This window comes from Zonotrichia albicollis, chromosome 3, assembly GCF_047830755.1.
Source record: "Zonotrichia albicollis isolate bZonAlb1 chromosome 3, bZonAlb1.hap1, whole genome shotgun sequence".
NCBI lineage: Eukaryota > Metazoa > Chordata > Aves > Passeriformes > Passerellidae > Zonotrichia > Zonotrichia albicollis.
Genome location: NC_133821.1, coordinates 82159424 through 82184228, shown reverse-complemented (window position 1 = coordinate 82184228; position 24805 = coordinate 82159424). Strand labels below are relative to the sequence as shown.

At 42.4% G+C, this 24805-nt stretch overlaps 1 protein-coding gene across 2 annotated transcripts in view; it reads left to right on the top strand.

Moving 5' to 3' along the window:
- EVA1A (eva-1 homolog A, regulator of programmed cell death) overlaps window positions 1–24805 on the top strand; it is a 207617-nt gene that overhangs the window by 80749 nt on the left and 102063 nt on the right. For both annotated transcript variants that reach the window (XM_005485088.4, XM_026792189.2), the window contains exons 4-5: window positions 4647–4799; window positions 18983–19126. In XM_005485088.4, coding sequence (XP_005485145.1) covers window positions 4647–4799; window positions 18983–19126 — 297 coding nt within the window. The remainder of the gene's footprint in view (window positions 1–4646; window positions 4800–18982; window positions 19127–24805) is intronic.

Sequence of the window (24805 nt, the reverse complement as noted above, 5' to 3'; positions counted from 1 at the left end):
ATTGACATTTAGTTTTGAGATTCCAAATCAAGATAATTCAGAAAATTCTTGTGAGCCATAAGGGAAAGCATTCTTAAGATACTGGCAAAATGTAATTGCTAATGGTCATACAGGTTAATATTATTGTACACATCCAATAATTACTAAAGGTCTTCTTATTGACTTTACTGTTTGAGAGAGACCATTTTTCTATTAGAAACATTTATAATTGTTTCCCTGTAATTGTCCGAGCTAAGTTGCAATTGTGTCATATAATGACCTTTAAAAACGTGCCTAGAAAAGCCTGCAGCTGTTCCCTCCTTGGGTTCTCTCTACCGAGTTATATTTAAGCCAGTGTCTCTGAAACCAGGCAGTAATAAAAGGGATATTATCCTTAGCAAATATCTTAATCATGGTAAATCTCTGTTGCCCTACAAATGACTGCATGGGGGATTAGAGTGGAGTAAGCCATTTGCTGAATATCACTGCCACCTTTCCGAGGCCATTTAAGCGTGTTTAATTTTTCAGGGTGAAACATGAAACCCACTAATACAAATGTTTGCATTTGGCCTGAATTATATCCAGACTGTAACAGTTAGAGCAGGCTTAGGACCAGATTGTGAGTGATCTGTAGGAGGCCAGTTCTGCTTGGGAGAGTGAGAGAGAAAAATGCATTTTTGTTCCCAGTCCCAGCTCTCTTATGTCACTTACGCTGCCTCGCTTCTTTTCAATATTTATGTAAGGCTATCATGGGATGAAGTACCAGTAAATATATGGATGATGCTTAGCTCTGTATTTTTTGAATATCAATCCTTACTGTCATCCAGTGCCTGGGAGCGTGAGTGTGTCTGACTTGGGTTCATCCTGGCTAAAATGGAGGTGACAATGCTATGAAGTACAAAATACTTTCAGGGACTTGTGTCCTCCCTTGCATCACTTCCTATCTGTTTGTTTATGCACATTTCTATCAGGTTGCCCAGAAACATGGAGACTCCCTGTTTTCCAGTGGTCAAGCTTAAGAGAATCTTCTGGGAGACTGAAGTGCTACTGTGCATTTCATGCTTTCTTTTTTTCCTTTTAACAAAGCAGTGTCTCTCTGTGCCTGCCCAGACAACTGCAACCCTAGCCAGTGTGGACTCGGCCAGAGCCTTGCGATTGGCAGCTCCAGGAGGTGTTTCCTGCAGCAGAAATTCAGTGACTTTGAGGTGACACCTGTTTTGGGTAGCACAACAATCTTATTCCACACTGCAGCATGCCAGGAACACATCACCCAAGGAATCTGCACTTGGATTCACCTCCCAGCCTGATTTCTTGAGCTTTCCATCAGGCAGCTTTCCCCATAAGCCCTGAACATGACTTCCAAGGGCAGCTATGAGGGTCAGAGCTGTGAGTGTGAGAGGCAGTGTTTTGTTGTTCATAGGATCATGGAATCACAGAACAGTTTGTGTTGGAAAGCACTTGAAAGACTATCTCATTCCAACTCACTTGCTATCATCAGAGACACCTTCCACTATCCCAGGTTGCTCACAGCCCTATCTAGCCTGGCCTTGAACACTTCCAGGGATAGGGCAGGCACAGCTTCTCAGTTCCAGTCCCTCACGACCCTTATAGTAAATAATTTATTTCTAACATCCAACATAAACCTGCCTTCTTCCAGCTTAAGGCCATTCCCCCTTGTCCTTTCACTACATGTCCTTGTGAAAAGTCCTTCTCCAGCTTCCTTGTAGCCCCTTTAGGAACTGGAGCAAGTTGTTGTTCATTGTCTCATGACTGCTGGACAGATCTTCAACAAAGGTGTGAATGTCAGTCCATCCCAGAGTTTACTGTGCTCAATGAAATATTCTGTTTTTAAATCCCAGGCAAGTTTCCAAATGTCAAGCCCTGGCTTTGAATGGTCAGCAGAATTTAATAAATATTCTAATGACCTTAAATGAGACCACAGGATGTGTGGTTAAGCAGTCATACTTGTTAATTGGGAGATGTAGCTAGTAATAACCAAATTGAAAGAGGAAATTGAGTTAGTGCCTGTAAGAAATGAGACATTCACAGTGGACCCTCTCATTAGAGACATAAAAATTATTATTTTTCTAAACTTAATCACCTATTTCATTTTTCACCCACTTCAGCCAGACACAAGTATTCTTTTCTGTGACAGTGGTTTAACATAAATTATGTATAACTTGTCTTATTGGAGAGTTTGTGTCTTTGTGCTTTTAGCGTGAATCTGTGTTTTTTTCCCTAAGGAAAAAATAAATTCTGTTAAATGGATAAAGTTTTATTATACTCTGTTGTTTTCTACTGTATAGGAAGGTTAAAGCTTTTATTTAATTTCCCTCACAGAAGAAACAAAGTTCCTGTGGGAGACAATCATAGGTGAAGATGAAAACCCCTTGGTGTGTTCAGTATATCTTTCAGATGCTTTCATGGTGATTTTGGATGAAGTACCTACATAGATAAAATGGACATAGAATAATAGAAGTATTTGGATTAGAAAAGCCCTCTAAAATCATCAAGTCCAACAATTAACCTGACACTATCAAGTCCACCATTAATTCTTCACAGGTGTATGAGGTTTCTGTCTCTTTACTTACTCTGAAGGTGCAAACTTCAATTTCTGATTCCAGCCCCTGTTTCATGCACTCAGTCATTGTGGGTTTTTCCCTGTAGCTGCTGCTGAGAGATGTCTGCTCTTTGCATAGACTCTCCCATGAAAGAGTGAGGCCTTAATTGTGTCTTCACCCAGAGAGGTGGACCAGAAAGTGTTTTCACATTCACTAAATATTTTAGAGGTTTGAAAGTTTCTCTGCAGCAGGATAAAAACTAGAAATGTTCAGAGATTTTTGTAAAAAGGCTGCAGAGTGTGAAGGAAAACGATGTACTGGAATAGGGTCCAAGGTTAAGCTTCTCAGCTGGACTGAAGGTTCAGAACAGGGCTTTCACATTCCAGTTGATGCCCTCATCACCAGGTAATTGGCTATTTTGAGGAGGCTTTTTTTTGACTTCAAGTAGGAATTTTCAAGCTGAGCATGAAAAGTCATTTTGTTCTCAGATGTTTCTTTTAAATCACTATGCCCCTGTTTTGGTATAATACATATTTTCTCCATACGGTTTCTTCTGAAAAAATCTAATCTAAGGTAGAAACTAGCCCTTCTTTGAACATGTGTTTAACCAGATGACCTCCTGAAAAGTTCTCCAACCTAAATTCTATGATTCAGCTTGGAAAGATCACCCTTGATCTCTAATAAGCAAAAATGATTCTTGAACCCAGAGTTATAATACAGTAAAAAATGTCACAGTAAGTGCTGAATGCCATGGTCTAAATACTTAAATATTAACTTATAAGCAAGTTATTAGTTAATTATTAGTTAATGTTCTCAGTTGCTGAGTTAGTTTTATGCATATGAACTTTGCATAAGTTTTCATATATATATATTTAAATATATATATATTTACATAGATATAGATATATATATAGATATATATGCGTGCATGTGTGTGATATTAGACACAGAGAACTGCGTAAAGGAAGGAAAAAATCATGCCAGTAAGGGATGCAGGGCCAGGGGCAGCCCCAGGCACTGGATGATGCTCATGTGCTCTATGGCCCCACTTTGACCTAGTACAAGTGGAAGCATTCAAGAGGAAATGACTGATCATGCCTGGGATTTTACCATGGGCACAAACCCTTCCCATTTAGCAATGTGGAGGCTGTTGTGGCTAGATTTCAAATGGTAAATAACACAAGGAAGTGGAAGGTCACTCTACAGAGGCTGGGGAAGTTGAGGTTGTATTTCAGTCTGTGTCCTGAGTTGCCTGGGGTGTCCATGGACAAGTCTCTTCAGTTATTTTAGTCTCTTTATGCCACTTGCATTGTCATAGCCTCTTTCTTTCAGATGCGTGTCTTGCTTTAAAAACTCAGCTTTTCAAAACAGTTTTTGTTTTCTGTGGTATACTGGGAGGCACACATGGGAATTGCCTCTTCTAGGTCGGGACCTCTAGAGGTTCCCATAATCCAAATAATAAAGACAAGGGAATGACATGTGATTTCTTAGGAAATGACCATCCAGTCTCCTTGAGAGATGTAAACTGAGTGATTGTTCTGTGTGTACCACCTTTGCAAGGGAAAGAGTGCCCATTTCAAGAAGGATTTGGGGACAAGCTTCTGCATATCTGTGTTCGCAACAGGCAGGAGCAGCTTCCACAATTATTAAATTTAGTATAGCTTCTATTGAATGTGCCGTGGAAGAACTGCTGTGAAAAAAAAGCCATGGAGCATGATTATGTTTGCATTTGAGCTGCTGTGATATAGAATAAATGCCTGGCACATAAAGAGCTGCTTCATGGATGAGATTGGTTCCTAAAGATGGGCTTTTACCTTCCCTTGCCATATTACTATGTAGAAAACCCTCAAATGCCATGCCTCTTCACTTATCTGTCTGCAAAACGAAAATGTAGGCTATTTAACATAACTGACCTATGCTGGGTTAAAATACATTTTTAAATGTGTTGATAATGCCACAGAGGTAATATGTAATGGGAGAGATCAGTGCTCCTGTAGCAAGTGCCGTGCTAAGGCTGGGGTTGTGCTGAGGCTGTGCTGGGAGCTGAGGTGTACCCCTGAGCCCACCCTGGATCAGCTGAGTAATGAAGTCTTTGTTTGCTTCCAGATGAATACAAGAGTAAAGTAGCCTGTGAAGATGACAAGCTGAGGCTGAGCTGTAAGAAGAGCATGGTCATAGCCATTTACTCTGCTATCTTTGGGAGGACACAAGGAGGCAGCCTGGAGTGCCCATACCAAAACCTAGGAATGCCCATGATTGGTAAGCAGGGGAATGGCTTGATGACACACTGATGTGGGCAGGGTGATTTCATTTACTGTCATCACAGCAGAGCTGGCACAGACCCCAGTCAGAAAAGCAGGACTGGGAGATGCAACCTGCCATGGTGGTGCTCCTGATGTGTGGTACGTTGTCAACCAGCCGTGAGCTTCATCATGAGCACCAAATTGAGGTGCAGCTATTTGTCCTAGCTGAGTTCCACAGCCAGGCCACAGGCTTTTCACAGATTCATCTGATTGTATGATTGAAGGTGCTTGAATTTCTTATCAATTTTCTGTCTTCGTGGTGGTTCATCCACTGAGCCTCTGCCTGTAATTTGGAGAACATATTATCTGGGGATGTCATGTACCATCTGCAGCCACTGAAGCCTTGACATTGCATTTAAACTTTTACTGAAGTTAAATCAAATTCAAAGAGCAAGTTGTTAAGTTTCATCATGTTATGGTTGGCTTACAGTACCTTCAAGTACCTTCTTTACTCTCAGGCTATCAGAGTCTCATACAGTCATGAGTTAAAAATAAATAATTGAAAAACATTCACTGGAATTTGAGCTGATGTGAAATGACTGAATATTTTAGGCTGTGGTAGAGAAAGCAACAATCACAGTACAAAATCCTGTGCTCAGCATTTGTCATAATTCTTCTCTGCAGAGCTGAGAGGGAATTAACAGGTTTCCCAAAGGAATTGCCTTCAGAGAGGGAAAGGCTTCAGAGGAGACCGCACAGGGAACCTTGATCTGCTGCTATTGCCTGGGCTGGGATCTCTTCTGCTGTATCTGAGGGTCTTTGGCTTCACAGCTGCTGATCCTGTGCCCTTAAGGAGTTAAATGCTATTCAAATAGTAGCATGTCAAGTGAGCAATATGATACTCAGATGATGGGTGTCAGTAGAAACCCACAGGTGGAATGAGGCCAGTCAGGCTATTTGTGCAGTGTTTTAAGTGTCTTGCTTGTGTGGCTGTGCAAATCTGAGCTCTTGTAGCACAGCTGAGTTGTGCAGGGTGTCCTGAGGTGACCAGTGTTCCTGGATGTGCTCCTGTAGTCCCCCAGTTGTCAGAAGCCAAAACAGATGTGTGTGGCAGGTTAGCCTGGGCCTTTTTGGTGAGGTGTTTGGGATGGGCTGAGTCTGTGCACTGGGTGCTGTGGGGATTGGGATGTTGGGTGAGAACTTGCCAAGTCAGTGAAACAGGATGGGTTTCTGGAGCAGACCTGAGCACCCCACTCTGTTGTCCTTGCTGAGAGGGCAGGAACAGCACTTGCCAGTGACATGGCACCAGCACAGGAACCCACTCTTCAATGTCAGCATGAAACAAAACTCTATGTGAAGTCACAAAGGGTAAAGTTTTATTCTTCTTTTTCCAGCTGCAAAATCATGAAACTGATACTGGCTGAGAGCAGGGTATGTGGGACCAGAAAACGGGACAGCAGGCACAAACAGGGAGAACAAGCAGTGGGGTCTGACAGCAGGGCTGCATGTGCCATAGGATCTCCAGCACCTGTATGCCCTGCTGTTCTCAAACTGGCCTTGTGAGCTCTACAAATTGGGATGTTTGCCCAAGGAAATGAGGTGTCAGATCCTAGAGGGCAGCACTTAGTCTGCTGCTGGGATGAGGCAAGGCCTTCCTCGAGTGTCAGCTCCTAAATGAAATTATTTACATGAGCAGGCTCAGTGTAATGCCAAGTCAGGGGTGGGAATGCTGAGGAAACTTTACACTAAAAAACCAGCTCAAGGTTTTAAGCTGTGAACAGATTCTAAAAATGACAAAGTTGTTGGACAGGAGCAAATATCCACATGTTTGGAATTGCTGGGGTCTCAAGTATCTTAAGTCAGTCTGGTGCTCCTGGGGTGCTGTGGGAGTTGGTATGTCCAATCCATAAGAGCAAAGGGAGGGTGGGAAGGGTGTCTGGAATGTCTGCTGGCTGCATGCCCTGCAGGGCTGGGGAGGAGATGTGAGGAGCTCACCATGGAGCAGTGACTTCCCCAGGCCTTCCCCGCCATTTAGGCTCTGTGTGTGTGGGGTGAAAGACAGACTATGGCTGTTGATGTTTCCTTGAATGATGAAATCCTGAGTGAATTGTGGGGGCAGAGTGAGCTTAGCTAAAAGAAAATTGGGGGTGAGCAGATGGTCATTGCCAATTCACCATGCTCCAGCCCTTAAATCCCAGTCATGTTTGGGAGTGGTTGTTTAGGTTTCCTCAGCTACAGCTCAGGGATCCCCTTGGCATGAGGCAGCTTCTGATTATCACAGCCTTCCCTTCATCTGCTTGTGTGAGCTGACCCAGTGGGGCAGAGCTCCAGTGCTGCAGGAATGGGAAGGTGAGCTCTGGCTGTAGTTTGTACTTCTCTTGGCCCCACAGGAGAAACTGGTATAGGATCCTCTAACCAAAATCAGCAAAAAGCACATTCACACTGTGCTTTCCCATGGCACACTGCAAACCTCCCATTGCTGTCTCCAGGGACAAGAGCAGGTTGTGCTCCCAGCTGCCAGGAGTGATTGTGGGAGCAGCACTCAGAGTCCCCCAGCCTGCTTCAGAACTGCTCTTCTCACGGGCCTGCCTAGCCCAGCAGGCAGCTCTGTTCCTTCAGGAGCAGGTGGAAGCATCACAATTTATAAATCAAAGCTTCTGCTAGCTGGAGAACATTTGCCTGCACGTTTCCACAGCCCTGCAGTGTGGGGAGGGCTGCTCCGTGGCAGCCTTTGATCCCAGACATTCACAACAAGCTGATCTTACAAACATGACTGTGTGAATCAGACTTTGCAGCAACATCCAGTTCCTGTTAGGCAGGGCCCAGCTATGTTCTGTACATGGGAGATTTTTTTTTTGAATTTCATTGGTATGATGATTTTTGTCAAGTCTGAGCCTTGGCAAAGGGCATTTTGCTGGAAGTAGGACCTGCACAAGTTTGCAGTGTTTATTTTTATCCATGCAGCCTGAGCTACTTGATGAGTGAAGAAGTCATGCTTGCCCCAAAACCAGTGAAGATTATCTGTTCTTCCTCTCCTAATGAAAAACAGTTAAGAAAATTTTGTTCCATTTTTCTTTCTGTGGACATAATGCACATTTGGATTGAATTTAGAAATATACAGCTTCCATAGGTGAGGGTTTTTAAGAACTGAGGTCTAAGATGGGCAGGAGAGTTGGCCTAATAGAGCATTGCATATGTAAGGTAAACCAATTCAATTTGTGTTGTTTCTGCCTTGAAAAACAAGACCTTGTACTCCTGTGGAAGTGTTGAGGAGAAAAAGTCTACTACCTGAGTTTCCTGGATTCTACATTAAGTGCTCAGCTGGTCTCTTATCCTGGTGTTGCAGTCATTTTAACCCAGCTATTGCTGCGCTGCTTTTTGGGTGATGAAAGATCCCCAAGCCACCCTTCACATGCCATGCCATGCCAGACACATGCTTTCTCTTTGTGTAATGTCCATGTGAATGTGCTTAGCATCTGTGAAGAGAAAGTTGTGGTGGAGAACTCCATCCTATTGCTGTCATGTTAAAGTGAAAATCTGTCAGGATCCTCTTTTAACTGGAAGCATGCTGAAACTTGTGTCTCTGACAGTAATGGGAAACCCCTGCAAACAGCTGGAGCCCTCCTTGAATGCCTTGGGAACTCTGAAAAGCTCCTAAAAGAATTTGACCTTATTTGTAACTCTCTTAATAAAGCCTCCACTTTGCTGCCAGCATGTGCAGTGAGCACACACAGAGCATGGAGAGGTCTCTGGGGAAAGGGCTATTTACAAGCAATGAACCATTAATATCCCTCAGCCAAGTGAGCCCTTTGCCCCCTTTTCCTGCTGTTTACAGCTGCCTCTGCCTGCATCTCCAAGTGGCTTGTTTATTCTGAGAGAAGTAATATGAAAAATGGCCTTTTTCTACATGTGTCTGAGTGCAAGGTAGTGATCTAATTAGGAGGCTGAGGAGGAAGATCTTGGATGTAAAATGATTACCCTTTTTGTTGCTTAGTGCAGCGATATCTGGGCTCATGTTCAGGACACCTGACTCGTTCACATTATTCATTTTTACAGTGTCTCTCCCCCTGAACCACAGGGAGTGAGATCGATGTGTTCAGCTGACTTCTGACACAGGATCCAGGACTCCTTCTCAAGGACCCTGTCTTTCTCCATCATGTATACAAAAAGGCCAAAGCAATTTAAGGGCTCATCCTGGGTAGAAGGAATCTGGGCTTGGTGTTGGAGTCGCAGCAAGATCGTGAGAACCCTGGCTCCTCAGCCTTGCTCTGGGTCCTGGGGTGTGGATTAATCTGAGACTGCTGAGACTGAAATGTCCTTGTCACTTAACATACAAGTTGTCTCCTGTGCTCCTGTAAAGGGGAAAAATGAATGTGTTTACAAATCCCTGAGGAAGCTCAGATGGTCAGTGGCACTCTCTGACTCATGGAATCTGATAATGGAAGAGCACAGGAAGGAGTTCAGCAAATGAGCCCATGCTTTAGGTGCTCATTCCCTGGCATTTTTCATTCTAATGCAGTGACAGAAGGTGATCCAACCCAGTTTGTTTTGATTTCCCTCTCTTAATGCAGATGTATATAAGACTTGAAGCAGAGTCCTCATATAAATATTTATTACATCATATAAATAATGGACCCTTCTAGTTTGTTTATCTGTGACCAGATCTAGCATGTGAATGAATATGAATTACATGCAGTAAAAAATCCATTCTATTCCAGGGTACATGTTCCTGCCAGCAGAAGAGCTGGCTTTTAGAGACTGCTGCCCCTCCAGCTGTGCATTTCTGGCTCTCTTCTGCTTTACCATCTATGACCATTTTCCATCCTGTTTCCATCAGGACAAGGTTGTGGCTGTGCTCTAATCTTAGTCTTAATTCAAATGCTTAAAAATAAAAGTGTTGAGCTGGACAATGAGGAGTAGTAACCCCTGGCACTGCTGGGGGAAGCAGAGGATGGCTGGGACTGCAGGAAGGGATGGGATATCCACAGAAATCTGTGCAGGCCAGACAATGCCATGTAGTACAGTTGACCTTCGGCAGATCCAAGTGGCTGAAAGACTCTCATGCTTCATCCTGGTTTCCCTGTCTGGCCTTTAAAGCAGCTGCAATGCTGGCTGTCTGGGGGATGAGCAGCAGCTGTGGGGCTCAGACCCTGCCATTCCTCTCTACAGAGCACACCAGGCTCCCAAAGCACCCCTGCTGTAGGTGTTACTCTGTGTATGCTTCATTTACATTCAGGGCAGAAACTACTTTATTATGTGTATAGCTCATGATTAAGAACATGTTTTTAGAGGCCAATCTGTTTGTATGTAATAAAACCCATAAGTATCCAAATCTGAAGGCTAAATAAATATCAGTTGCTGTTTAATTCACATATCATACCTTGTTAAATTTAAATTGAAATGCAGTTCCCATTTAGAATGCTGAGTTAAAGTGGGACAAAGCCTGCTTTCAGAAGGTTGTTCTTCAATTTTAGATACTTTATGTGTTTCACTTTTTGTTTCAAAACAGCAGGAGGTAATTAAAATCACTTTACAGCTGTTTCTAGAAGACTCCAACTATTGTTGGATTCCATAGAGCCATAAAAATGATTTATATGAAATTGTTTTTATATCCACACAATAGCTATTTAAAAAAAATAATTAAAAAGTACATTCAAATGTGAGTCTGGACAAGATCTTTCTCTAAACCAAGGTTCAAGTTGATTTTGAAATGCTGTTTACAGTGCAGTATAATCCCACAGAGTGATTGTAATTAAAAATTCTGAAACTAGTAATTTAAATAGCACTAGCAGGCTCTGTGATGGTATTTGAAGAAGTTAAGTATTTATATCAGTAATATCAACTTCTTTAGTGGCTGATATTATAATAGTTGCTTATTGTCCAACTATTAGTTAAAAGCAGCCCCAAAATACAATCCTAACAATAAGAGGGCAAATTTCAAGAGATTTAAATGTGTAGCATCTCAGTTGGTTTCCATGGAGTTGCTTTGAATGAAAACCTGTGTAACTTGTTCAAAACTGCTAAAGTTCCTCTTAAACTAATTCAGATGTCACTCAAAAATATTGCAAAATTGCCACAGTGAGAGCCTGAGAAACAAAGGTAATGTGAAACCTGGGAGTTTGAAGGCATGCCATGCTTTATTTTAGGGACCAAGGGCAAGAAGTGACTTGCAGGCTGTGTCAGCTGGGTAATCTCTTCAGAAAATGGGCCAGTCCTGCAGCTTGTGAAGTTCAGACCTTGTTTCAGACTAGGTCTAGGCACTTGTTGAATATCCCCATGTCCAGTAAAATACTTTTTTTGGGCTGTAGTGAATAGGAAGGAGAAATGAACTCAAGGACTTCACAGAGAGTAGATACATTGAAAACACTATCCCTTTATTCTGATATCTTCTGAGTGATGCTAAAGCTGTTACCTTTGCTTCTTTTCTTGAATGTCTTACAGCCCATGATCCACTCGGCTGCAAATTAAACAATAAAATTTAACTGTTTAACTGATTTGCCACAGCAAATCTTTTTTGTTCTCTGAGACTTCTTGGAGCCATGTTTGAAGCTGTCCTTGGATTCTCACTTCAGCTCCCAAATCCAAGAAATGTTATTAATTTGATCAACTTTTCAAACTGAATCAGTCCCTGCAAAACTGGAGGCTCGTATATTTTATGTGAATTCTGGTTCCAGATCCACGGGTGATAAGATGATTTAAGTTCAAATTAATAAACCAAGTGTTTCTAAATGTAACTATAGGATCTGTAATTAAATCCGTACTCAATCCTTCAGCTGCAGTCTCTAAATGTGATTGGTTTCTTTTGAGATAATTTTCTCTTTTCTGACCTACTGCTAAAGTTTCCAAAGTTTTATGAACTGTATAGTGCAAATTTTTCTCTCTCTTTGTATGAAACATACTTTTTTAATGTAAAGCTGGCCTTCTCTGCATGTTCTTCTAATGTTTGGATATAGATTTCCTTTGTAGTCAGTTCAGTGACATTGTGCAAGACATATGTTCTATATACTGTATCAACGTGAAATTCTCTGCTGCTATTTGTAATATGATGATGACCATTTATCATTCTACAAATACCAGCAGGGAACTTCACGTTTTAATTGTTTTGGATTCCTGCTCCAGAGCTTCTTCTGTGTATGTAAATACACTTCTGCTTCTGTACCTTTTTTGTTTAAGGGCAGTTTTTGGTTTCTATTGGCTGAACTTCACATTGGTTACTTAAATATTTGTAGTTTGGTTTTCTCCCTCTTGTCTTGTGGATCTAGACCCAACTCACTTCTTTTGTTCTCTATCAAGACTTATGTGCCGTGGCAGGGAAGAGAAATCCACTGTATTTCAGTTGCCCCCAACTGAAACCATGTGACAACTTTACACTGATAAAGAAATTATTTCCCCAGGCTGCTAAATGGGAGAGAAAGTGGACAAAATCCATCTTTATTAACAGTCTTCTGCACTGGCTTTTAAAGAGAACATCAAACTTAATGGGTATGGGCTTAGTTGAAAATGCCTGGGGTTTGATGTACTGCACAGAGTGCAGACCAACTCATTGATATTCTGTGAAGACATCCTTCACAGGCTGCTGGATGGCTAATTTTGGCTGAAGCTGAGGCTTAGGCACCTCTATCAGCTGCCCCTATGTGAAGGAGCTGATGTTTCTATCAACACAGCTAATAGAACATCTTTAAAATGGATGAGAAAGTGCCCAAAACCAGGAGAGCTTCCTTCCCTCCTGCTTATGAAGGAGGTTCTTTTTCAGATTGAGGCAGTCACTCCTAGGTAAAACATGAAGGAATTTTAACAGTTGCCTCACCTGAAAGGTTGGAGTTACTTCCTGCTTGTGTCCTTCCTGCCATTCCATTGAAATTTGCTTTCTCTTTTGGCAGACAAGTGGATAACCAGAGCAGTGATTCAGACATCTGTCAGCTTTCTTTGCAGGAATGAAATTTCTCTCCTCTTAGTTAACTGACTCCTTCCATCTTTCATTCTGTCCTCTCGCATTCATAGCTCCCAGCAAGTAATCTTTCCTCTTTTGTTCTCAAGCAGGAAATCAGGCTGGCTGTTTTAGGGAAAAATCCTGTCCTCTGCTTGGGAGGAGTGTCCTTCTCAAGATGTCAGTTGTTTGTAAATTACATCCCTTACGGGAAAATTTATATTAAGTTGATCCTTTCACCTGCTCCTCAAAAGACAGCAAGGAAAGCTAAGGTTCTGCTGACTATTTAATTTCAAGATTTGGGTCTGCTCCTGATGCCTTCACACTGAGCCAAAGCATCCCACAGAATTTGTCTCTTGATCAGCTACAACCAGTCCTGTTCCAGTTCCTAAACATTTACTTCATGTGTACTGCTGGAAATAGTATTTTAAGGCAGTGATCCCCTTTCTGAAGTCTTTAATTGTGTCCAACCATTTGGTCCTTTTGACACCTCAAGATCTTGTATTTTCTTGGCTGAAAAAAGTAATACGAGTGCCCCATTTTTCTTGAAAATTCACAGACTCAGGAGTCTGACTCATCCACTTATGAGTGGGTGGAGTTTTTTCTCAGGCTCCAGTTTTCTTTCTTTTTAAAGTGTGTGCATGCTAATATTGGGTTTAGCTCCATGTCCTGCTGCCTCTCCAGATCCATGGACAGCCTGTGGAAAACTCCGGCCTGGCGGCTTCACAGCATGTTAACAGATTCACTTGGCCAGTTGTGTGTGGTCCTGCTTGCTCTGGACAGCCTGTCTCATTTGTGCAGGGACCCACCTTTGCAGGTTCAGCAGGGCTGTGCCAGGTGAGTCTGATCATGAACAGATAAACAGGTGTTCTTGAACATCTGCAATATGCCCAACTTCACTGTGGGATTAGTCACCCTTCTCAAAACTTGGGATTTAAATCTGTTTGTGAGTCCATCTGTGATGGTTGCTGCCTTGGAAGAGGCTCCAATCTCCAATAGAGCATTTAAGAGTTACCAAAATGCAAAAATTAAAGAGTTTGGAAACATTCTTTCAAACCCAGATAGGTTTTGCAATCAGAAGCAGCAAAGCATGGCTCAGATTTCAGATTTGGATGTATCACCCTTACTGGAGAAAAACAAGTAACACTGAGTAACCAAAATTAAGGATATGATTAATAGACATTGGCTCCAGTTTATTTTATTTTATTTTTCTACCAGGAAGAGGTAATAAAGAAATATTCATGCTGGGAAGCAGCCTTAGACTGACTAAAATCCATTCATTGTGGTGAGCTTGATGATATGAACATTACATCACCGAGACCAATTCCAGTTTTGAAGCCAACATGGTCTGCAAGCTGCAGCTGGTAAAATCCTCCATCATCTCTGTTGCCCTGGTTTGGGTTTTTACCCTGACAGAGGCTGGGCTGATGGAGTAGGTAAGGTGAATTACTGGTGAGGTGAATTACCCACTGAGGACTTAGACTGATGGTTGTGAAATCCAACTGGCCAGTGGTCTGCATTTGTGAAGTGATCCTGGGAAAGGGAATTCACCTTGCACCAGGAGCAAGGCTGGAGGGATGTGCAACTTCTAGAAATTGGGGCCAGAGGTAAAGAGAATAAAGTGAGCTGATCCCACTCCCCCACAGCCCCAGTTTTAGCTGAAAATGCCATATTTGAAAAGCACAGATGATACTTTTAAACACTTTCACATGTGAAAGTTTCACCATAGCCAGGATTCGTATGTGCTGTCTGGCAGTGTACTCAAGCAATCCACGACTAATGAAAGCCAAGGGTAACTCTGGCCCAACCTCTCCTAGAGGGCTCTCTATCATCTATGAAGTCTTAAAACAGTTTTTATTGCTGTATCATGGGATTTGAGCTTTGTTGGCTTTAAGAGGTTCTCGGCAGGGGCCTGGCTCTGCTTAGCAGTGCTTACCTCAGACTTAGTGATACAGTGTTGGCGTTTGTGAGTGTCCTTCCCATTCTCTGACACATGGAGTCACTTGTTTGTTACTGGTGCCAGGGTGGTATCTCATAAAACATTTGGAATTTGCATTTAGCAAGCAAACAAGCAGCAGAAGAAAGGAGATTGTGGAATATAAAATCATTAAGGCTGGAAAAGACCTTAAGATCATCTAATCCAACTGTAATGCTGCCCTGAATGAGCATGACATCTGGTACCATAAGTGCCATGTCTAGTCTCCCACTTCTGAAGACCTGGAAAAAATGAATTTGGCCAGCTGAAGGGGACCACAGCCCAACTCTGCTGCACAACATTGCTGGGCTTGGCTTCTCTGCATCTTTTTGGCAGGATAAATGCATGATTTATGGATAAAACCCCTCTGTTTTCTTGCCTGTCTGAGCTCTGAGGATGGGCACCTGGAGGTGAAGATTTCTGACCTGGAATCACCTTCTAAAGAAGTACTAATATAATTGGAGCTTTCACTTCAATGATCTCCCCAAGGATTTATCTACATTTGGAACTTAAATTACCTATGTGCACTTCATAACATCTAACACTTTATAACAGGAGTGAATTCACTGTTTTTATAAGCCCAAGACACAGGGGTAAAAGAAAATACCATGTTGTCTCTTCTAGAGCTCCAAATGCCATGGTGGTGACTGTGATTTATGAAGGTGCTGTAGTCTCATCTATCATTCAGCCACCTCTCAGATGTACTATCGACATCTTCAGTGCCCATTAGTGAGGGAATAAAGATGCTTGAATACGACATTTTGGCAAGCAGCTAAATGAACTCCTTGTCAGAAATCCTTTGAAGTGTGTATGGAAAATGGTCCCTTTTGGAGGTTGTGATTGCTGCTCTTACATTTTCCAGTTCAATATGTTATGTGGAGGATGAACATGCTGGTAGACCAAAAAATCCAAGATGGGAGACAAAGCTAATTTCAGTGTTGGTATAGTCCTCCCTCAAAACACTGCAAGCTGCTTGCCCTGCCTTTACGGGAATGTACCAGGCACTTTTGCTTAGAAATTGCATGGAGGCAAAACCAGGGAAAAGTCCCTGTTGTGAGCAAAAGGAAGTCTTTGAAGTGAACACTTGGTCAGAATTTGTGCCTAGACCGCATTTCTGTTTTTTCAGGGCTAGAAAAATATGACTGTTTCCATGAGAATAGCTCAGGTCTTTCCATGGGGGAAATGGGAAAAGTTTTTGAATTTACCATGTGGGAGACTGTTGCTCCAGTAGAGTTTAGCTGGACCTTCTAACATGGATTCTTCAGATGACTTTCTCCCACTTTTGCATTCACCAGATTTTGGTGTTCATTGGGTCTGGAGGTGAGGGAAAACAATAAGATTTCCCTAATTTTTGTCTGTTTGCAGCAAGAGCCAAGGAAATGGAGCACTACAAGCAACTTCCACTGTGCTATATTGAAGTCACACTGGCAACGACTTAAAAAAGCAGTCAGAGATTGCTTGAAATCTTCAGTAATGACCTGCAACAGGGTTTGTAGGTGGTACCAAATTGGGCAGGACTTGTTACAGCTTAACTAGAACACTGAAGTGTCTGGTTTGGGGTTCTCTGGGTAAGGAGAGATGTTGGAAAACAGGAGCAAGTCCAGTGGAACTCCACCAAGCTGGTCAGGGGCTTGGAGTATACAGCATATGGGGGAATACTGAGGGATACAGGATTGTTCAGTTTTCAGATGAGAAAGCTCTGGGTGGGATATTATTTCTGGTTTTTACTAAGGAATAGATGGTTCTACAAAAGGTTCTTTTTGGGAACACACAGAAGGAAACAGCAGATGAACACCAAAAGCAATGAATGTGAGTTGCACCAATAGAAACCTGATTACACACAATGAAAAAATTCTTCACCTGGAGAGGGGCTTAGCCCTGGATCAAGTGTCCAAGGAGTTTGGGAAATATTTCCCTGTGGAGATTTTCAAAACTTGCCTGGGCGAATTTCTGAGCAACCTGATGTAACATCAAAGCTGGCTGTTCTTTGGGCAGGAGGTTGGAGTGGACAGGACCAGATATTGCTTTCAGCTAAATTATGGGATGGTTTATGTGCTGCAGTCCCAGCAGATGATGTTTTCCCCAAATATTTTTTTCATGCTATGGTTTGCAAAAAGTCCATGTAAAAGAGGCTTTTACAATCTTGATGCCCTATCTTCTATGTGAGGGGCTTTCATCTTCAGCTGTAATTGAAGCATAGAGAGCTCCTTCTACTCTTCTGCTCATTGTGGCTGATGCAGATTGAGCTGGAGCAGCCTGGCAATTGGAGAGTTGGGGACTTCACTAAGGGTGTTTGTGACTATGGTGGCCTGGTCTGTGCCCAAAGAACTTGGGTGTCTGGGGTTACATGTGTACTGGTAATTGAGTAGTATCAGTGGCACAGGTACTGGAAATAGATCTGTGCTGTGAAACTGCAGCGTGGTCCATGGCTTGTTGTCTTGGCCGAGATAACTCTCCCAGGCAGTCCAGAAGCTCATAGAATTCTGGAATGGTTTGAGTTGGAAGGGTTCTTAAAGATCATCTTGTTCCAGTCCCCCTACCATGGGCAGGAGCACCTGCCACTAAACCAGGTTCCTCAAAGACCCAAAAATACAGTGGGGGCCTTCTCCAAATTGACTATTAGCACTAGCCCTGTTATATCTCAGGCTGTATTACCTGTTTGGAGTAATTCTAGCTGGCAAAATCATTCTAAGGTATAGGGTACCACTTAAGCAAAGGGGGTAAAGGTGTGTCCATAATTTAGCCCTCTTTGGTTTCCTGATACAGATGCTGCTGATAATGTCAGTTTGGGTGGAGACCATGGCCTGTTCAGAACTGCTTGGGAGGAAGGAGGCCATCCACACCAGGACATGACTAGTGATGGCTAGAAAAGCTATCAATGTTAGTGTGAGAGTGTATGACAAATAAAACTCCTAGAAGCATTTGCAGTCTGATGAATCTACAGCTTTGGCACCTGAAGAATCAATTTGATTTGTTAAGGTGGAGAGCAGAGTCTGTAGTTTAGTGCATACATATTCCTAAATTAGGAAGGTCCCAAAGGCTGCCCATCTCTGGGGATGCTAGATGCAAAAGCCTTGTTGTGCCTCTCACAGGATCAGCAATGTGTAATTCCCCATGGATACAGTATGCTCCTGTGCCAGAGGGCAAGGCCTCTAAGCAGACAGCTGTGGGATATTCTCTGTTATGTGTGAGAACAATAACAAATAAAAAGAATAGGCACCCTCCAAGAAATCCTCTGCAGCATTTGAGTTTCTCTAGCTGGACGTTTGCAAAGAGACAATGAATCAGGATTGCTGCATGCCAGATGTTTCAACTGAAACCTCTGACACATTGGATCAGAAATTCCCTAAGGAAGTTTGGGTCATTCAATATGAAATTGTTCACATGGAGCTTTCTTCTTTTGTCATTTGCAGCATGTGAAATAAAATGCTGCCTTTGATTTGAGAGAAAGGGCATGTTATCCTGTAGGCTTGGTTTTCTGTGGCTTTCCCGTGTCTCTCACGGCTTTTATTGTTATGCTGGTTCTAGCATTCAGTACCTTTTGAGGTCCATTTTTCATTTCCTTTCCTTGTAATTTGTGACCAAAAGGAGTTTGTATTCCATCCTCTGTAGCTGTCCTGTTCCTTTTAGCAATGATTTGATGTTGAAGAAGTGTCTCCTTGCAAGTTTCCCCCTCAGCTTGGTCCTGGCTGGACAGTGAAAGCAAACTCTCAGTCTTGCACCTAAAAGCTCAGGACTTTATCTGTGCAAATTGTTCTCACCCCAGGTAAGAAAACAGGCAAAACCACCTGGTAGAGAAAAATATATGGGAAAAGAATTTTGGAACTTCCCATATTCTAAATTTCTAACATGAAAAATGTTTCTACTTGCATGGAATGAATGTAATTAAAACAATATTTCTGCTTATATGGTAGATGATAATATTATAATTATTACACCTCATACTAATTTTCATTAGATTTAGAAATGTAACATCAAAGAGCAGACAGAGACACTGATCACCTTTGTCTTCAACAAGGGTCAGAGAGGAGGATTTGAGACACCTGTTGTGGTTGTTACAAAGATGAAACATCTTTTATTCTCAGCCTTCTTTGTATAGATGTGTGATTCTTCAATATTCTTTAAATTTATTAGAGGTGTGTTAGAGTCAGATACACTTTCTCATGTAAACATAAAAACTTTTAAACATGGAAATTTTGTATGTACTCTCACAGTCTGCAACTGGTAAATTATTTTTAGGCAATTTCTGTTGTGAATGGACAAATATTCACAGATAGGTATTGTTTTTCCCTTTTAGAGTGTCAGTCAGCTACTGCTCTGCAGCTCATGATCAAGCGCTGTCACGGGAAAAGAAGCTGCAGCATATATGCCAGCACCTATGAATTTGGAGATCCTTGTTACCCAGGCATCCAAAAGCATCTTAATGTCATCTACACCTGTGGTAAGTTACAAAATTCTCTGACTCTCACTGGGGTCTATGTTTGTTGAGCAGTGGTGTGTGGAGAATAAGATGCAAAAAGTTGTTGAACTTCCAGTTGACTTGTGGTGATTCTTATTTGGTTGACAAGGAAAAGCTTTGGGTCACCAGAGTAATTCTGTCACTTTTTGTACTCATTGGCTCTATAGAAAAAGCAAAAAATGTGGAAATTATATTTATTAACCCATTCATCTGCTTCTTCAAGGCAGGAAAATCTGGCAGTGAAGTCAGTCTGCTCAGTGGACGTTTACACACTGAATGTTGGCATCCTGCAGCAAAGCTGTGGTTATCAGTAGGATCCTTATAACTTTATTCTGTATTTATTTCATTTTGTACCATAGAATCAGGTGCTTACCAAACCATACCCCTTCACTGCATTAGTAGAAAATCACTCCCAAAATCTTCAGGTAAACATTGCAACAATTTTTTTTAACAAAGTACTATTATTAAACAAAAAATAAACACTTTGCTCTCAGTTGGCAGCTTAAGTCATAGCATTGAGCAGACACTCTGCTGTTACCTGACTAGTCATCTTATTTTGCAACAGAGGAAAAATTGTTCCTGTCTGAGCTCTGTAGTATAAAAAACAACATCTGTCTTCTTACTGTGATGACATTTTGGTCATTTGTAGCTGACATATCTTAAAATATTTCCTTCAGGGTTTTGCTTACATAGTTGTCACTAGGATCAGCTCAGTCTCTCAGTATTCCTTTTTGTATCCATCTGGAAGTGCAAATTTTGGTGCTGTACTGAATGTGCTGAGCAGACAGTGGCTCACGTAGTGAAGGAGAAGCTGTCTGTGCCCTCAGACAGCAATGAGTCTGTGGGTCATTCTGTGTGTAACTGCAGCATGATGAGTGTGACAGAAAGCATTTGAGATGCAGTCACTGTAACATTTTGTGTAGTGGCTACAGCATGGTGGCTGTGCAGCACCCTGAGGAGCAGGGACATTGATGCAGGAGCATCAGGCTCTCAGCTCATCTGGCTGTTGTTTCATTTGGCAGGAGTGGCAGGAAGGTTGGGTTTTGCTTGAAGTGATGCAGCAAGAAGTAGCAAAGCTATCCTTGCAAAGCCCTGTGAGATTTCTAGTCAGGAAGGTGATGTTTTAATATCACTTTTCTCATAAAAAGGCTGGGGAGAAGCTAATCCTCATGGGGATTTGACAGAAACAAAGGCAATGTAGAAGGCAAAACAGGAGCTCCATCCCTCAAAAATCCAGAGAAAACAAACAGAGACCCATGACGTATTTCCAACAGGATTTATCCTTCAAAGGCCTCCAGGGCCTTATTCTAGAACTGTGGTCCTGGTCTCAAAGTCCACTATAAAAAGCACTAATGATCTCTTAATCTGACCTTAACTCTCTAGTCCAAGCCTAACTGCATCAGGAAATGAGTCACACTTGAGAGCATAAAATAGCATGTTTTGCTTTTCTGTGGGTAAAATCTGCCTCATCCTTTGAAGGTGGCCAAGGCTCCTTTTCAAAACCATGATCTCAGACATGTCTCTGAACTGGATTTTGTGATCAACGGACGCATATTTCTTGCCTCAAATAGCAAAGTCCTTCAACATGTGAAAATGAAATAAACAAGAAATCAAATTCCAGTTCCATGTGCTTGTGCCAGACAGAACTAAGTCTTGGAATTCTTTTAGAAGAAATGATAAAACAAAACATTTTGGTATTCTCATGACCTAGAGAATGATATCAGTGTAGAAAACCTCCTGCTGGCTGTCTCTTTGTTTCGAGTTTCCTTAAAGCTGTACACATTATGGCTCCTGGCATAGCGCTCTCCTACTTTCACCAAAACTGTGGGAGTGAAAGGGGACAGGCTGGGACAAATGGGCATGACTACACTTCCCTGTTGCCTGTATCTCGATACATATCCCTGTTTCCCACCTCTTGCACTTGGAAACATGTTGTCTCTTACTGTTGTTGTCTGGCGATCCATGAAAGATGCAGTGACCCTGGCATATTTGGGAAATGTGATGCGTGTACAAATGGGTTTCTCCGAGCATCACTTCAACCCTTTTTGCTGCTGCTTCAAGTAAGTGACCCCATCACTCTCTGAGATCAGGCAGTGCAGTCAGTCTGCTCCTCTCTGTCACTCCCTGCCTGCCCAGCTGTGGCAGAGATGTCCTGCCATGTGTCACTGGTCTTACCTGTGAGGAAAAGCTGCCATGTGTCCTTAGCCAGTGCTGCTGACCTGCTGCACTGCTTCAGAAGAGTTGGTGAGAGCAAGAACTGTGATGGAGGTGGCTGTGGGTGGGAAAGTCTTCATGCAGATATTTCCTTTGTGAGGAACTTCAGTAACTGCAGGGACAGAGCAGCTGAGCTCAGCTTCTGGTGCTAAAGCATGGGAAGGACTGGAAGGAGACCAATATTTCTTCTTCTGATAGCAACTAATGAAAAAACATCTGCTGAGTAAGTAATTTATGAGGTGACAAAAGGTAATAATAATGAGAAGCCCATGAGCTGTTAGCAGAAATCACAGCTGAGATGGACCCTGTGTTAGATTGGTAGTGTTTATGTAGACCAAGGCCTAGGGAAGAGCTGGTGAGGTGTCTTATCTCCCAGTCCTGGCAGGAGAACATCTGCAGGGTCTCTCAGGTCATCGTGCCCACTGTTCTTCTATAGCCTGACAGAAGGATCTGGGCCCTATTCCAGATCTCCAAGAGATAAATGGATGAGGCAAGAACTTTTCTTTCTTTAAGCCATATCCATATTTCTTGAAGGTTCATTCCTCTAGCTTCCATGTTTTATTGGTCATGAAAACTCCTGCCAGACACACACAATTTTGCCAGATGAATCTGTTCTTAAATAACGGTGTCATCTAACTTCTTGCCCAGCTGTATATTTTAAAAATATTGGTTGTAATTACTCCAGCCAGTGGGAATGGCTCAAGTCAGCAGTTCTCCATATGAAATTATACCCCTTTGCACTGTGGGCTCGAGGTCTGTTGGCATCACCTAGCTGAGAGGGAAATGCCACCAGTTTGTGTGTATGTATGAGATGATTGAAGCAAACAAACACCCAGCAGCATGGCGTGATAGAGATCTCTCATGTGCATTAGGGTCCCATTAGCCCAGCCAAGGAAACAGATGAAAAAACCTCCAACATAAAAACATTCCAAACCTGAACCTTGGCAGCAGCTGAAATACAAAAATTTGGCCCAAAGCCACATTTAGCTAATGAAATGGTATGGAAGGTGGGATTTTCCAGTATGTGGGTCCAATTACTGCACTAGTAAATACATTAATTACTTTTTCAAAAGTAAAAGGCAAGTTCATTCTGGGAAGCACATAAGGCCTGGTGAGGTTGAGCTCTGAGTGTGGCAGCTGTAGTAGAGGCAAATGTAAAAATTTTCTTTCTGCCTTTTCTTTAAAACACCCTTAGAGCGGAACAGAAAAAAAAACATTAATGCAACTGAGAAAAATAATACAATAAAGACTTACTAGAAGTATTTCTCTCCTTGTTTCCTCTTCCCCCAAACATCTTCCTTTGTCTCTGTCTTTCTTTTGCATAAAACACTGTAATTTTTTGTAATATCTGTAAGTAGCTTGGTAGTGGTTTTGTACTTACTGATAAAACTTACTGTGCTCACAATCTTTTCATTTTCTTAATTGTCCAGTTATTAACTTCAAAGTCACTCTTTAATTCTCTATATCTCTTTCCTCTCTAGTTTGCTAGATTAGGTTTTTTTTTGCCTGTGCTGAGGTCCTAACTGAGCACTGCATTAAAACCTGTGGAATTTTTTCACACACACAGTGCCACTTGGACTCAAGGAAGCGTTGAAGTGTGTGCTTTATTTTAGGACCTACGGATAATTACCATGAAAGTTAAATATTTTCTCAAATTCTTCCTTGAGTGGGGAAGAGGGGCCTGTCTGTGTGTAAAGTGAAACCTTATTCTGAGCACCGAAAGTCAAGGGAGCCATTCAGAGAGCCCACTGTCCCCACTGCCAGACCTGTGCATTCCATGCAGGCTGCAAATACAAACCCTCTGCTAAGGACCTGCTGTTCTTTAAATGCAGGCATCCATCAAAAACGGTTTGATGAGAATAAAAGAAAATAAAAGAAGGGGGATTGTGAATTTCTTTTTGTCTAGGTGTGCTTCAGTGGGTTGGTTATCAGTCCTGATAACTGGTGACTTTTTAGTTCTGCAGTTGGACATGTGCTGAACAAAATGGAGGAAATATGGCCTTGGATGTGTTTTTGATGTGAATATCTGTCATACATTTAGATGTGTGCGTGCCTCTTGCTTGATTCATGCTTGCCAGGAAGGGGTCATTGGGCTGAGAGCTAATGAACTGCCATGGTAACTCATAAATTGCTTGGAAAACCCTGCAGTTCTGCCACATTAATAATCCTGCCATCCTGCTTTATGAGGCAATAAGCTGAGTCCCAGGGGCCAAGTGCTTCACATCCCAACGAGAGAATTGTGCAGGTAAAGAACAAAGCCGGAGCACAGGGGCAGCAGCTACTGTTGCTTTGGGGTGTCTGGTGCTGCTGGGAGACCAGATGAGGTCAAGGAGAGGTGCCTGAGGTGCTCTAGGGTAATGGGGCTGTGCTGACCTTTGCTTTCTCTGAGTGCTTGGGAAAGCAGCCTGGCTTTCTCTAAAATGTGTTTGGAGAAATGTTCTTTCAAGCTGGACTAGAGGCAGGGTCTTTGTTGAACAAGGCAGCTCTGTGGTGGTTTCCCTCATGATGATGATGAGGAGGAAAGGAAAAAAGCTGCACAAATTCTCTCCTGTCATCTCAAAGGGACTGTGCTCTGGTCCATTAGCTCCTGTGCAGTAAATCTATCAATGCCTCAGGCTGGATGAATGTAATGGTTCCTTTTCCTCTTAAAATTTATGAATTCATGAATGTAGAAAATGTATTTTTATCACTGCAAAAAGCGCTTTCTGTTGCTATAAAACTCAATTCCAAGACCTACATAAAATAGAAAAGGAGCAATTCCAGACTTCCAAGAAAAAACAAAAGCCTGTTACTGTGGGATCTCAGCACCTCAGGACTGAGGTGCCGAGTCACCGAGACCACCCTTGGGGGGCTCGGGAGTCCTGGAATGTTGCCAGAAGTGTCTGGTGGCTGGACTTTGATCCTACACAGGAGACGACACTTGTATGAGGATAGGAGGATTTCACCAGAGTGAATGGTGAAGGGATAAGTTAATTAGAGAGTGAAACACAGGGTTTAGGATTTCTGTACAGGGGGGTTTAGAGAAGTAAGATGGAGGAATTGGGGCGTGTCCTGTCCTTCTTCTTCTTCTTCTTCTCCTCCATCTTCTGTGGTGATGGTGGCACTTTGGGATTGGTCATTACTAAAAGTGCACTGGTTAATAAGGGTAAAAGGTATTGGGGAAAAATGAGAAATATTGTATACGTAACTTTGAGTATAAAGATAGGTGACCGCCCCGGAGGGCAGGGAGTGTGCTCATGGCTGGCTGCTGAGCAGACCTCTGTCGGGCCGAGAGAAAATCTTTTAGATAAGCAATTAATAAACATCGAGACTGAGAAAAGATCTGAAGCCTCTTCTCATCCTTAGAAGCACGGGCTGCCTCAAGGCCACCCCGGGCCTTTCCAGGCCATCCAAACAGCCTAAAATTGGACATTTTACACCCCTTTGAAACAGGGCAATGCAGGCAGG